We start from the raw sequence: 14,334 nt of genomic DNA on the forward strand, positions 1-14,334 counted from the left end.
TTTCACCCCCCCAAGAAAAACCTTTAATGACAGGAAGTGTCGGCCATCTTACAGGAAGTGCTGTGGAATAAGCTTCATGCCAAAGGAACATATGTGTAGTTGAACTTCCTGTGGATGTTTAATTTATAAAATTAATGTTTTGAATAGAAACAAAATGGCCGTTCAGGACATTTACTCAACAGGAAATGCTACGGCCACAACACATGGTTACCATGGACACCCGGCAGTCACCCCCCGACAGGCGCTCCGGTTCCCCCGTCCGTTTCCATGGCAACGCGTCTCGTGCCGTCGGAATCCAGAACTTCCTCAGCCCTCCTCCTCCTCCTCCTCAGGGGGGGGCGGGGTGCCGAGCTCTTCCAGCGCCTCCTGGTGGCCATGTTGGATGGAGACTATGCCAGTAAGGAGGGCGTAGCCCAACATGGCCCCCAGCGCCACCAGCACCGACAGCAGCTGCTTGCGGCGCTTATTTGGCACATGGTCAAAGTCGCCCCCTTCAGGCGGGGAGGCCGAGACGCGGCCCGAGGGCTCTAGAACGCAGAGCGCTGGGTTAGGGTTAGCGATAGCCTTAGCAGAGTCTTCCCGTTTGCATTAGCATGCTCACCTCGGCCGTCCCCCGGGAAGTAGAGCAGCAGGATGTTGCAGCAGAAGTGCGACAGGTTCTCCAGAGAGCGCAGGTGCTGCTGTAGCTTGGCGTTTGGGAGCTTAGCCTTGAGCAGCGGCGCTAAGTGGCCGAACACGAAGGCGTCCAGAGAGGACGGTCTGACGAAGAGCAGAGGTCTTCATCAGTCACACTCCCCATGCACTTACACAGTTAGCACGCAGCATGTCGCCAACTAATAGATCAGTAAAAACAATATCAAACTTTCTCAAAACACAGAACAGCGACGCTAACGGTGCTTACGAGTCTCCAAAGAAGAACCTGTTGGATCCGAGGCGCTGGGACAGGACGTCCAGACAGTCGGCCGCGTCACGGTACAGCTGAAACACATAGCAAGTTAGCATTACCGCTGAACACTTGGCATGGTTAGCATGGCGGTACATCTGCATGACCTCTGACCTCCCTCTCCAGCTCCTCTCCGCCGTCCAGCGCAGCGTCGCCCATCGCCAGGCGGAGGCGCTCCAGCTGTTGCCGCTGCAGGCGTCCAGGAAGGAAGAGGTTGAGAGGGAAGGGGGCGTGACCAGCGAAGCAGCGCCGGGTCAGCTCCACGTAGTTCTTAGAGTCCACCCAGAAGGTGTAGATCTGGACAGGACGCAGTTCGAACTGTAGTACTACAACTGTAATAGTAGTATATTACTGTAATACTCTACTATCTTGTCTCCCTTCCTCTACTCTACCGAGTAGTAGTGTAGTAGTTGTAAAGCAGTAGTGTAGTACTACAACTGTAGTAGTACTATAGTAGTAGTGGTGTAGTGGTAGTACTGTAGTAGTTTTTTTATAATAGTAGTGTAATAGTAGTGCTGTATTAGTACTGCAGTAGTAGTGTAGTTATACTGTAGTAGTAGTGTAGTATTGTTGTAGTAGTACTAGTCGTAGCAGTGTAGTAGTACTGTAGTAGTAGCAGTGTAGTACCAGTGCAGGAAGCAGCTTCTCCTCCAGCAGGGATGTGAATGCCAGCGTGTCGGCTCCTTCCCTGGCGGTGAGGTCATAGTCTGCATTATATTTCTGAGGAGAGGAGGAAGGGATAGAGGGAGGAGGGGGGGGCGTAGAGGGCAAGAGGAGAGGGGGACAGGAGGAGGAGGGGGGGAGAGGAGGAGAAAGGGAGAGGAGGGGAGGAGAGGAGGTAGAGAGGAGGGGAGGAGGAGAGGAGATGAGAAAGGAGGATGATGGCTAAGCTGTCATCCATGATGGAGAACAAATCCCACCACATGCATGAGACTCTGATGGCACTGGAGAGCTCCTTCAGCGATAGGCTGCTTCACCCAAAGTGTGGGAAGGAGCGCTATCGCAGGTCCTTCCTTCCTGCGGCTGTCACTGTATAACCAACAGTGCAGCACACACCACACACACACACACACACACACACACACACACACACACACACACACACACACACACACACACACACAGTGTGAAAAAATCCAAGTGCACATTTTTTGTATTTAAAAAAAAAAGAAAAGAAAGTGCAATCCCTGTTGTCAACGTGTCAAGATATGTGCAATACACTTAGTACTATCTGGTTCCTATTTGTGGTGATTTTTTTATTTTTATAAATTTTATATTGTTTATAGTGTGTACTTGATATGCTCTTTATTTTCTGCTGTCCCCTTTTTGCTGCTGGAACGAACAATGTAAATTTCCCCGTTGTGGGTCTAATAAAGGTTTATCTTATCTTATCATCACTCTGTACTGGGTGTGTCACGTGACCTGCTTGACGTGGGCGTGGCTGTTACAATGATATTTAATCTCTTTACTCTTTGTGAATAAAGACATTGTGCTGGTTGTGTCCCTCCTTATATTTATTATTACTATTATTATTATTATCATCATTATTATTATTATATTTATTATGATATTTATTATTATTGTGTATAATAATAATAATAATAATAATAATAATAATAATCATTATTATTATTATTATATTTATTATTATTATTATTATTAGTGTCGATTACGTACATTTTGGTATTTTTTAGTATTTATAGAGCTTATTGTGCGTAATCACCGGGTGTCATGACATTTCACTGCATATATGTATGAACGTATGTATATGTATGTGACAAATAATCTCTTGAACTTGAACTTGAACTATTAGGGGTCTAGTCGGCAGGACTCATCAGATCTCTCCATCATGACATCACTCCATCGTGACATCACTCCATCATGACATCACTCCATCATCATTGCCCACAGGCATCACTCTGATTTGTACCTGATTTCCATCAACAAGCAGACGCTGCATTGTGTAACTCAGAATCAGAACCAGAAATACTTTAATAATCCCAGGGGGCAATTACTTTCGTTACAGCTCCAATCTACATACAACATATTTACATACAACATATTAACATACAACATATAATAATTATTAAGAAAACATATTTATACATAAATAAATATATAAACATATCTATATACACATGGTAAAGAGTAAAATGTACAGCTAAAAATGTGCAAGAAGAAGAAAGTGCAGAAGTGGATATCTGTGTTTTGAGGTCAGATTACAGAGAGGGGTTGTCTGACTCTCTGAGGGAGGCGTTGTAGAGATTGAAACTCGTTCTGCGTTTCACAGAACCAGGAAAACTGTAGAACCTAAAACCACCAAACTGGACCCCCAGTACTGCTGGCTGCAGCCATATTTATTAATATTATTATTGTTATTCTTCTTCTTCTTATTATTATTATTATAATTGCCATATCTTCTCTGCTTTTTTCTGAAGCATTCCAACAGGAACTATCTCCCCATGCCCCCATCTTTGTCCAAATAAGGACTTTCTGATGTGGAGCTTCCACATCGTCCTTTAAGTGGTAACATGGCAACCATTATTTTATATTCTATTATATAATTTAATATAATATTAATAATATTTGATGATATCATATATTATATAATCAATATTTAAATATTCTCCAGAATATTTTGATCATGTGACCAAAACAGTAGGTTATCAGCTGGTGTGAGGCCGCCATCGTTGACAGTTTTCTGGAAAGAATACATTTTTAATCTGGAATATTAGAGATGGTGTGGGCCCAGGTGCATGCTGGGAGGGGCTGACCTGCTTCCTAAGGTGGATGATAATGTCACTGGGCCTGGACAGGCTGCGCCCCTCGCTGGTCCGCAGGGCAGGAAGTGAACCTAGTAAGCAGGAAGTGACCCACATTTAGAGAGATGTTGATCAAAAAAATGAATATTGAAACGTGAATATTTTACAGGTTAAAATGGCAACAAAATGCTTTATATGACTTTTAAACACGTTTGTACCGTGGTGTTAATGCGTTATTACTGTGTTGTTAAAGTGTTAAGGTGTCTTTAACATGCTTTTAGGTTCTGTTAACACGTTAATAGGCTGTTAACTCGTGTTAACATGTTAGCATGTTGTTAACATGCCATTTACTCATATTAACATGTTAATGTGTTGGTAACGTGTTGTTAACGTTAAAACATGCTGTTACCTCATGTTAACATGTTAACATGTTATTGGGTTGTTAACTCATGTTAACGGGTTGTTATCTTGTGGTAACATGTTGTAAATGTGTTGGTTATGTGTTGTTAATGTGAAAACATGCTGTTAACTCGTGTTAACATGTTAACTTGTTGTAAACGTGCTGTTAACTCGGGTTAACGTTGTTAACGTGCTGTTAACTCATGTTAATGTGTTGGTAACTTGTTAACGTGTTAATGTGCTGTTAACTCATGTTAACGTGTTGGTAACGCAACTGCTACCGTGTTAATCTGCTGTTAACTCGGCTTTACGTGTTATTAACATGCTGTTAACTCAGGTTGACGTGTTAACGTGCTGATGTGCTGTTACATGTTGTTAACATGCTATTAACGTGATGTTTACTGGTGTTTACATGTTGTTAACATGGTAACATGTTGGTAACGTGTTGTTAATGTGCTGATAATGTGTCGTTAACGTGCTGGTAATGTGTTAACATGCAATTAACATGATGTAAACTTGCGTTAATGAGTTGTTAACAGGTTGGTAGTGTGTTGTTAACCTGACATTAACATGCTGTTAACTTGTTAACGTGTTATTACTGTAAGATGCTGTTAACATGTTGATTGTGTTGTTAAAGTGCTGTTTAGGTGTTAACGTGCTGCTAAAGTGTTGTTAGCGTATTGTTAAAGTGCTGTTAACGTGTTGTTTGTGCATTGTTAACATGCTGTTAACATGTTAGCGTGTTTTTAGTGGGCCGTTTATGTGCTGTTAATCTGTTAGTGTATTGTAAAAGTGCTGTTAATGTGTTGTTAGCGGGTTGTTAACCCGCTGTTAACATGTTTGTACCATGTTATTATTATCTTAGTGTGTTCTAACAAATATGCTCTCTCACCAGTAGGACTTCTCCACGGGTTCGAGATCTTGTGGACTTTGAGTGGAGCTCCTGCAAACCTGGCATAGGCCTGCAGAGGAGGTAGAACATGTGACATAGTAGTAGCAGAACATGTAACAAAGTAGTAGCACAACATGTGACATAGTAGTAGCTGAACATGTGACAAAGTAGCAGCACAACATGTGACATAGTAGCAGAACAAGTGACAAAGTAGTAGCAGAACATGTGAAAAATAAGTGGCACATGTGACAAATAAGTGGCACATGTGACAAGTAGTAGCAGAACATGTGACATAGTAGTAGCAGAACATGTGACAAAGTAGGAGCAGAACATGCAACATAGTAGTAGCAGAACATCTGACAAAGTGGAAGCACAACAAGTGACGGTAGAAGCACATGTGAAATAGTAGTAGCAGAACATGTGACAAAGTAGAGGCAGAACATGTGACATAGTAGCAGCACAACATGTGACATAGTAGCACATGTGATATAGTAGTAGAACATGCAATGAAGTAGAAGCACAACATGTGACATAGTAGTTGCAGAACATCCTTTGTAGCAGTAGCACAACATGTGACATAGAAGCACAACATGTGACATAGTAGTAGCAGAACATGCAACGAAGTAGTAGCACAACATGTGACATAGTAGCAGCAGAACATGTGATGCCTGCATGAGCACCTCGTGTCGATTACGCACATTATAGTATTTTCTAGTATTGTTAGCGCTTAAAGAGTTTTTTTGAGCGTAATCACCGGGTGTCATGACATTTCACTGCCTATATGTATGATCATATGTATATGTATGTAACAAATAACCTCTTGAAGTTGAACTAGCACACATGTGACATAGTAGTAGCAGAAGATGTGACGTAGGAGTAACAGAACATGTGAGGTGGTAGTAGCAGCAGAAGATGTGATATAGTAGTAGCAGAACATGTGACATACGAGTCGCAGAACATGTGACGAAGTAGTAGCAGAACATATGCCATAGTAGTAAAATAACATGTGACATAGTAGTAGCAGAACATATGACATAGTAGTAAAATAACATGTGACAAAGTAGCAGAACATGTGAAGTAGTAGCACAACATGTGACGTAGTAGTCACAGAACATGTGACGTAGTAGTCACAGAACATGTGACGTAGTAGTCACAGAACATGTGACATAGTAGCAGAACATATGATCATCATAACTGAGTCTATAAATATGTTATTATAGGCCTCGGTTAAAATGCAACACAAGATAAATTGTTAACGTGTTAGTGTACTGTTACCCTGCTGTTAACGTGTCATCCGTGTGTTACTGTGCTGAAAATGTGTTAAGGTGCTGTTAACGCGCTGTTAATGCATTGTCAGTGTGTTGTTAAGGTGCTGTTAACATGTTAACATGTTGTTAGCTAGCAGAACATGTGACATAGTAGTAGCAAAACATAATGTGGTGGTAGCAAAACATGTGATTTAGTAGTAGCAGAACTTCACAAAATAGTAGCAGAATGTAACGTGGTAGGAGCAAAAGTTGTGACTTAGCAGTAGCAGAATATGTGACATAGTAGTAGCAGAAGATGTGACGTAGGGGTAGCAGAACATGTGACATAGTAGTGGCACCAGAACATGTGATTTTGTAGTAGCAGAATGCACGATGTAGTAGTAGCAGAACATGCGATTAAGTAGCAGAAGATGTGATGTAGTTGTAGCAGAACATGGGATGTAGTAGTAGCAGAACATGGGATGTAGTAGAAACAGAACAAGTGATGTAGCAGTAGCGGAACATGTGATGTAGTATTATCAGAAGTTAGGATGTAGGAGAAACAGAACATGTGATGTAGTAATAACAGAAGATAAGATGTAGGAGAAACAACAAGTGGTGTAGCAGTAGCAGAACATGTGATGTAGTAGCACCTGAAGAAGTGACATAGGAGTAGCAGAACAAGTGATGCAGTTGTAGCAGAACAAGTGACGTAGTCGTAGCAGAAGATGTGATGTAGTAGCAGAACACATGATGTAGTAGTCGCCGAACATGTGATGTAATAGTAGCAGAACATGAGATTTTGTAGTAGCAGACTAGCAGAACATGTGATGCAGTATCACAACATGTGGTGTAGAAGAACATTTGATTTAGTAGAATCAGAACATGTGATGTAACAGTAGAAGAACATGTGATGTAGTAGTAGCAGAACATGTGACGTCGTAGTGGCAGAACATGTGATGTACAAGATTTGTGATGTAGCAGTAGAAAATCTGACGTAGTAGTAGCAGCAGAACATTTGACGTAGTAGCAGCATAACATGTGATGTAGAAACAGAACAATGTAGAAACAGAACATGTGATATCAGTCGCAGAACATATGACGTAGTAGCAGAATATGTGACATAATAGTAGATGATGTGACACACTAGCAGATGTGACATAGTAATAGCAGAACATGTGATATAGCAGTAGCAGAACGTGATGTAGTAGAAGATGTGATGTCGCAGTAGCAGAAGATGTGACGTAGTAGCAGAACATGTGATGTAGTAGAAGCAGATGTGACTTTATAGTAGCAGAACATGTGATGTAGTAGCAGAACCTGATTTCGTAGCCGCAGAACATGTGATGCAGTAGCAGAAGATGTGACAAAGTAGTAGCAGTAGAACATTTGACGTAGCAGAACATTTGACGTAGTAGTAGCAGAACAGGTGATGTAGTAGTAGCAGAACATGTGATGTAGTAATAGAACATGTGATGTAGAAACAGAATAAACAATGTAGAAACAGAACATGTGATGTAGTAGTAGCAGAACATGTGAGGTCATAGTCGCAGAACATATGTAGTAGCAGAATATGTGACGTAGTAGTAGCAGATGATGTGATGTAGTAGAAGCAGAACGTGACATAGTAGTAGCAGAACTTGACATAGTAGTAGAAGATGTGAGATAGTCGTAGAAGATGTGACAGTCGTAGCAGATGTGACAGTAGTAGCAGAACATGTGATATAGTAGTAGAAGAACGTGACGTAGTAGTAGCAGAAGATGTGATGTCGCAGTAGCAGAAGATGTGACGTAGTAGCAGAACATATGATGTAGTAGAAGCAGATGTGACTTCGTAGTAGCAGAACATGTGATGTAGTAGCAGAACGTGACGTAGTAGTAGCAGAACGTGACGTAGTAGTAGCGGCAGATGTGATGTCGTAGCAGAACATGTGATGTAGTAGAAGCAGATGTGATGTCGTAGTAGCAGAACTTGTGATGTAGTAGCAGAACCTGATGTTGTAGTTGCAGAACATGTGACGTTGTAGTAGCAGAACATGTGATGTCGTAAAAGCAGATGTGACATTGTAGTGGCAGAACATGTGATGTAGTAGCAGAACCTGATGTAGTCGTAGTAGAACATGTGATGTAGTAGTAGCAGAAGATGTGAAGATAGTGGCACAAGATGTGAAGATTGTAGTAGCAGATGTGATGTTGTAGTAGCAGAACATGAGACGCAGTAGCACAACATGTGACGTAGTACTAGTAGCACATGTGACGTACTAACAGCATAACGTGTAGCGGTAATAGTAGTTCCGGAGTAAAACAAAATAATGATGAAGATAAAGTTTGGAAAACGTAAAGATGTTTGGAAATCGTCGCGCTGTGACTCATTTGAAACCCAAGTGATCTTTGGCATCCCCAAAGGAGACCCCCAGACCACAGATTGGGAACCACTGGTCCAGACCATGTCCAGTCTCAGAATCCACCATAAGCCCTCCAGGATCTATTCAGCAGTTGACCCAGCAGGGGGTGGTGTTGGGACATTGAGTCTGGCAGCTTCTAACAGAGTCCACATGCCCATTTCCCCATAAACGGAAGTTCCTCTACATTTCACTGAAACAGGAAGTCGTTTAAGGTGTAGTTAGGGTTAGAATTACAGCCAGAACTACTCGAGTGTTGGCGATGCGTGTGGTTCTGGGTGTAGTTCTGAGTGTGGTTCTGAGCAGTTCTGGGTGTAGCTTTGAGTGTACTTATTGGTGGAGTTGTGAGTGTGGTTCTGGGTGTGGTTCTGGGTGTAGTTCTGAGTGGTTATGGGTGTAGCTCTGAGTGTAGTTATCGGTGTAGTGCTGAGTGTGGTTCTGAGTGTAGCTCTGAGTGTCTTTCTGGGTAAAGTGCTGAGTGTGGTTGTGAATGTAATTCTGGCTGTAGGTCTGAGTGTTTCTACAGTGCTTCTCGGTCAATTCTGCTGGTGACGTAGTGGCTGCTTTCACTGGGTTTATTGTTTTTTCTGCCCAGAGGAAGCTCTGACATCAGCCTTGTTTATGAGCAAATTCCTGCTCCTTCTGCTGCTCATAAAACCAGAACCTCAGCTCCCAGTGGAACCAGTACAGACTGGTTGTACTGGGCAGTTCTCAGTAGGTAGCATAGCTTAACCGGTAGGTCAGCTCAGCAGGTAGCGCAGCCCAGCAGGTAGTGCAGCTCAGCAGATAGCGTAGCTCAGCAAGTAGTGTAGTGTAGCTCAGCAGGTAGCGTAGCAAGTAGCGTAGCTCAGCAGGAAGTGTAGCATAGCGAGTAGTGTAGCTCAGCAGGTAATGTGGCATAGCGAGTAGCATAGCTCAGAGGGTAGCGTAGCTCAGCAGGTAGTGTAGCGTAGTGAGGATGTGACTAAACTACTCCAGGAGACGCTCCAGGGGATGGTTCCGTTGACACGATGTGGAAACTGAGAGAACAGAGTATTACTGAGTATTACTGAGAATTACTAAGCATAACTGAGAATTACTAAGTATAACTGAATATTACTAAATATAACTGAGTATTACAGTATTACTGAGTGTCTCCAGCTGATACTGGCTCGTGGCCTGCGGTCTGCACTCCAGGCAGCTCATAACTCAGAAGACAGATCTGCTTTTTCCAGCCGCTGATGAGGAGGAGATGAGATGTTTCCAGATGTTGCCAGATGTTTCCAGATGTTTCCAGACTGAGCCCTGGTTCCTTCCTGATCCTCGTCCAAAAGCAACATGTTTGGATCTGTGCTCGACGTGGCGCAAGGCAGCAGAAGTGGAAAAGTGGGATAATGGGTCCGACCGGAGCTGTCAGAGGGACTTGGGAGTCATGTTGTAGAAAAACGCAGCAGAATATCACAACAGAAGAAGTCAATGCTCTGGATCCATGACATGTTCTTTTTACATCTACATTTTACTGAGTCTGCTTAAAGGACAGGAGATGGATGGTTTCCTGCACCGTCAGTCTTCCACCATTAGGACCAAACATTGTTATAACCAGGGATGCATCACTTTTTAGTGTGGTTCTCAGGGAGCACTGTACACCTACTTATTCATGCAGTTATCTAATCTGCCAATGATCAACAATCAGAAGAGGAAACAATGTGATGTCAGTGTTTTCCACCGTGGTGTTATTGTTGGTGCCAGACGGGCTGGTCGGAGTGTTTCTCTAACTGCTGATGTCCTGGATTTTCACGCACAACAGTCTCTAGAGTTTACTCAGAATGGAATCAAAAACAAAAATCATCCAGTGAGTGGCAGTTCTGTGGGGGAAAGGCCTCGTTGATGAGGGACGTCAACGGAGAACGGTCAGGCCGGTTGGAGCTGACTGAAAAGGCTCCGTCACTCAGATGAGCGCTCTGTACAATGTGGTGAGCAGAACAATATGTCACCACACGTGGCACCTTGAGGTGGATGGACTACAACAGCAGAACCACGTCGGGTACCACTTCTGTCAGAAGAACAGAAAGCTGAGGCTGCACCGGGCTCAGGCTCCCAAACTGGATGGATGTAGCCTGGACTGATCAACCTCCATTTCTGCTGAGACACGCCGACGTGGGGTCACAATTTGGTGCCGACAGCATGAATCATTGGACCCAACCTGCCTTGTGTCAACAGTGCAGGTGGTGGTGGTGGTGTCATGATGTGGGTGGTGGTGGTATTATGATGTGGGGAATTGCTTCTTGGCACATTATGGGTTAATACCAATCCATCATGGCTTGAATGCCACCGCCTATGTGAGTATTGTTGCTGACCATGTGCTTCCCTTCATGGCAACACCCATCCTCCAGTGGCTGCTTCCTGCTTGATGATGCACCATGTCACAAAGTAAAGGTCATCTCAAACCGGTTTCATGAACGAGACGATGAGTTGAGTGTTGTTCAGTTTCCTTCCCAGTCACCAGATCCCAACCTGACAGAAAACCTTTGGGATGAGATGGAACGGGAGGTTGGCAGCATCAATGTGCAGCTGACAAATCTGCAGGAACTGTGTGATGGAGTCATGTCAACATGGAGCAGAATGTTAAAGGAATGTTTCCTACATCTTGTGGAATCTAAGAACAACTGAGGCTGTTTGAGAACAAAGGGAGGACCTGCCCAGTTTTAGTATAGTGTTCTTAATAGCGGTGGAACGGAACGTGGATGATCCGTGATCTTTATGGGTCGCAACCCATGGTTCTGAACGCATGTGAACCGCGGATCAACCGCAAAATTGAACCATCAAAGTGAAATACAGTTTTACTGCTGCTGTTACATTTTAAAGTCATCATTCTATAAATGTGGATGCAGAGTTGAAGTCAAAATAAGACAGAAGACACGCTCCTGTGTTTTACTCTGAAGCAGTGATTGGTTCAGGGTACGTCGCACTGTATTGCTGCTACTTTACAAGGTATCGTGAAGCAAATGTCGCCGCTATGCCTCTGCTCGTCCACCATCTGAGAACGCTCAAGATCCACTAGTAAACAAATACCATTTGTAGTGAGAGATCCAGACTTCTCTACAAAATCTACTGTAACTCGCTTAATTCTCAACTGACTTTCATGAGATTTAGTTTGTTGTAAACGTGAGAACTAATCCAATGATCCAATCCTATTTTTCAATTCACCAACATGTTTAAAGGAAGAAGGTATCATGCTGCCTCACGTTGCACTTTCATTTAACAATTGAGTATTGAATATTTTAAATATTTTAATATTTGATTTAAACATTGGACATCTTGAATGTTGTTTTCATTTAAGACCATGGGAAAAAGTTCCTTTAAGTATTTTACAGAATAAATGGGAAGCAAAGTTTGATTTGTCTCCTTTTTTTTTTTTGCTGATCCAAAAAGGATCCGATCCTTAACTCAAAACTGTGATACGATCAGGTGAGTTTTGTGATTTGTTGCACCCCTAGTTCCTAATGTGAGTGTGCATGTAAAAAATGAAATGAAAAAAAAAATAAATAAATAAATAAATAAAAAAAAATATATATATATAATATTCTATCATCTTCTTTGGGCTGCTCCCTTTAGGGGTGGCCACAGCGGATCATCTGCCTCCAACACCTTGTGTTCTGTGCATCTTCTTTCTTTACACCAACCGCCTGCATGTCCTCCCTCAGCACCTCCATCAAGCCTCTCTTTGGCTTCCTCTTTTCCTCTTGCCTGGCAGCTCCACCCTCAGCCTCCTTCTCCCAATGTAACTCTCATCTCTCCTCCACACGTGTCCAAACCATCTCAATCTGGCCTCTCTCACTTTTCTGAACTGCCCAACCTGAGCTGTCCCTCTAATGTCCTCATTCTTAATCTTGTCCATCCTTGTCACCCCCAATGAAAATATCAACACCCTCAATAGATATGTAATATTGCATTTTATAATAATATAGAGATATGTATTATACTCTATATTGTTCTGATGTTAAATTAGACGTTAGTTGATTTGACTCATAAACAGAAAATGAACAAGAAATATTATATATATGTAACATATTATATATGATATGTTATAAATGATGTTATACATTATATAATACATTAGACAGACGTGGTGGTGATGTGAATCTCCGGGTCAGGGCCCTCAAGGGCCCCTACAGGACCCACCCACGCTTCTTAAAAGTGACTTTTACTTTGGAGGAGCTTTCTGTATCTGCCTGTTTCCACTTCGTCCGCTTTAGTGCGCATCTGTTTCTACGCTCAACTATGTCATATACTTGTACTAATTCACAACTTCATTGTTATATTATTTGATGATTCTGATTCAACTGATTAGAATACAAGCAATGACGAGGCTGTTAGCATGGAACCTGACGCTGCTAGCTCGGAAGCAGAAAGCGGCGCAACGTGTCGCAGTATGACAGTACTACAAGCAGTACTACACGCAGTACTACACGCAGTACTACACGCAGTACTACACGCAGTATTTAGTAGAAAGTACTTCGTCCTGACCAGCACCGTGAGGCTCTCGCTGCACACGCACGGCAGGCTCCACGCGCCCTCCCAGCAGAACAGCTCCTCCGGGGCGGACATCTTGGTGACGTCACGTCAACTCTCAACCCGGAGGTTGAATCCCCGTTGCTCGTTACCCCTAGCAACGCGTGGAAATCCTCTGACGACAAAGCCGCTCACTGGAGCAGAACTTACTAAAGTAATAATAATTGTATTGATAATAATAATAATAATAATAATAATAATAACAATAACAATAATAATAATAATAACAATAACAATAACAATAATAATAATAATAATAATAATAATAACAATAACAATAATAATAATAATAATAATAATAATAAAGCTGCAGGCAGCCATACATGGGTCCAGTGTATTCTTTTTAGGTACGTGTTAGTTTTTTGTTTTTTGTGAAATGCATCAGAATCCACTGTACTTGTAAACATAACGTAGTAACGTTCATGTAATTCCACTAATCCAACTTTCATGACATTACATATGAAGCACTTCCATTTCAGCTAGACGTAAAATATTGACACTCATAGAAAAATGGAATATTTTATATTTATAAACCATTATCAGTCCTACAATGGGGAAATTTGCAATTTCTCTGCATTTACCATCCTAGTATTTGATGTATCTAGGAGTAGTGGGCTGCCATGCAGAGGCGTAATTGTAATTACCATATCGTATATTTTATTTTTCAGATGCCTCGCTGGATCTTGAACACACTGCTTAGTCGTACATTTCAGTATTTTCGAGTGGACGTGGTGATGAGTTTTAGAAGAAGACAAAGATTATTTTTCATAATTTTTTTCATTATTCTGGCAAAGTAATGTTGAGCAGGAATTTATGATATATATATAACAGATCTACTGACTTCTGCGGGCTAAGAAGCTTTATAAATATACACATAAATCCATAGTTTGGTAACGTCTAAAGACTACAGAGTGACCGAGTCCATGCCACACACTGGAAACGGTACAACTGGACATTCTCATTTAGAACCTGTACATTTATAGTAAATAATATGATGATGTCATAAAGGGTCTTACTGTAAATATCATTAGTAAATAATATGATGATGTCATAAGGTCTCTTACTGTTAATCTAATAATAATAATAGTTATTATTGTTATTATTATTATTATTATTAATAATAATAATAATAATAATA

General features: G+C 41.8%; 1 protein-coding gene across 1 annotated transcript; it reads right to left on the reverse strand.

Annotated features, from left to right (window-relative positions):
- mtx1a (metaxin 1a) lies at positions 1-13,246 on the reverse strand. The gene is made up of 8 exons (XM_080006070.1): positions 13,152-13,246; positions 4,997-5,066; positions 3,718-3,797; positions 1,571-1,663; positions 1,058-1,240; positions 902-978; positions 602-759; positions 1-527 (listed from the first exon to the last, which is right to left on the reverse strand). The coding sequence occupies exons 1-8, from the start codon at positions 13,230-13,232 to the stop codon at positions 307-309; spliced, it is 963 nt and encodes a 320-aa protein (XP_079862196.1). The 5' UTR covers positions 13,233-13,246; the 3' UTR covers positions 1-306.
- Positions 13,247-14,334: the final 1,088 nt, after the last annotated feature.

The sequence above is a fragment of the Zeus faber genome (genome assembly GCF_960531495.2).
Source record: "Zeus faber genome assembly, chromosome: 8".
NCBI lineage: Eukaryota > Metazoa > Chordata > Actinopteri > Zeiformes > Zeidae > Zeus > Zeus faber.

Bases quoted from the DNA above. Each gene is read 5' to 3' on its own strand.
- mtx1a (XM_080006070.1), bottom strand. From the start codon at position 13,232: ATGTCCGCCCCGGAGGAGCTGTTCTGCTGGGAGGGCGCGTGGAGCCTG. The intron at 1,664-3,717 runs GTCAGCCCCTCC...TCCTCTCCTCAG, and splicing joins TCATCCACCTTAGGAAGCAG to AAATATAATGCAGACTATGA. The intron at 1,241-1,570 runs GTACTACACTGC...CGTCCTGTCCAG, and splicing joins AGAAGCTGCTTCCTGCACTG to ATCTACACCTTCTGGGTGGA.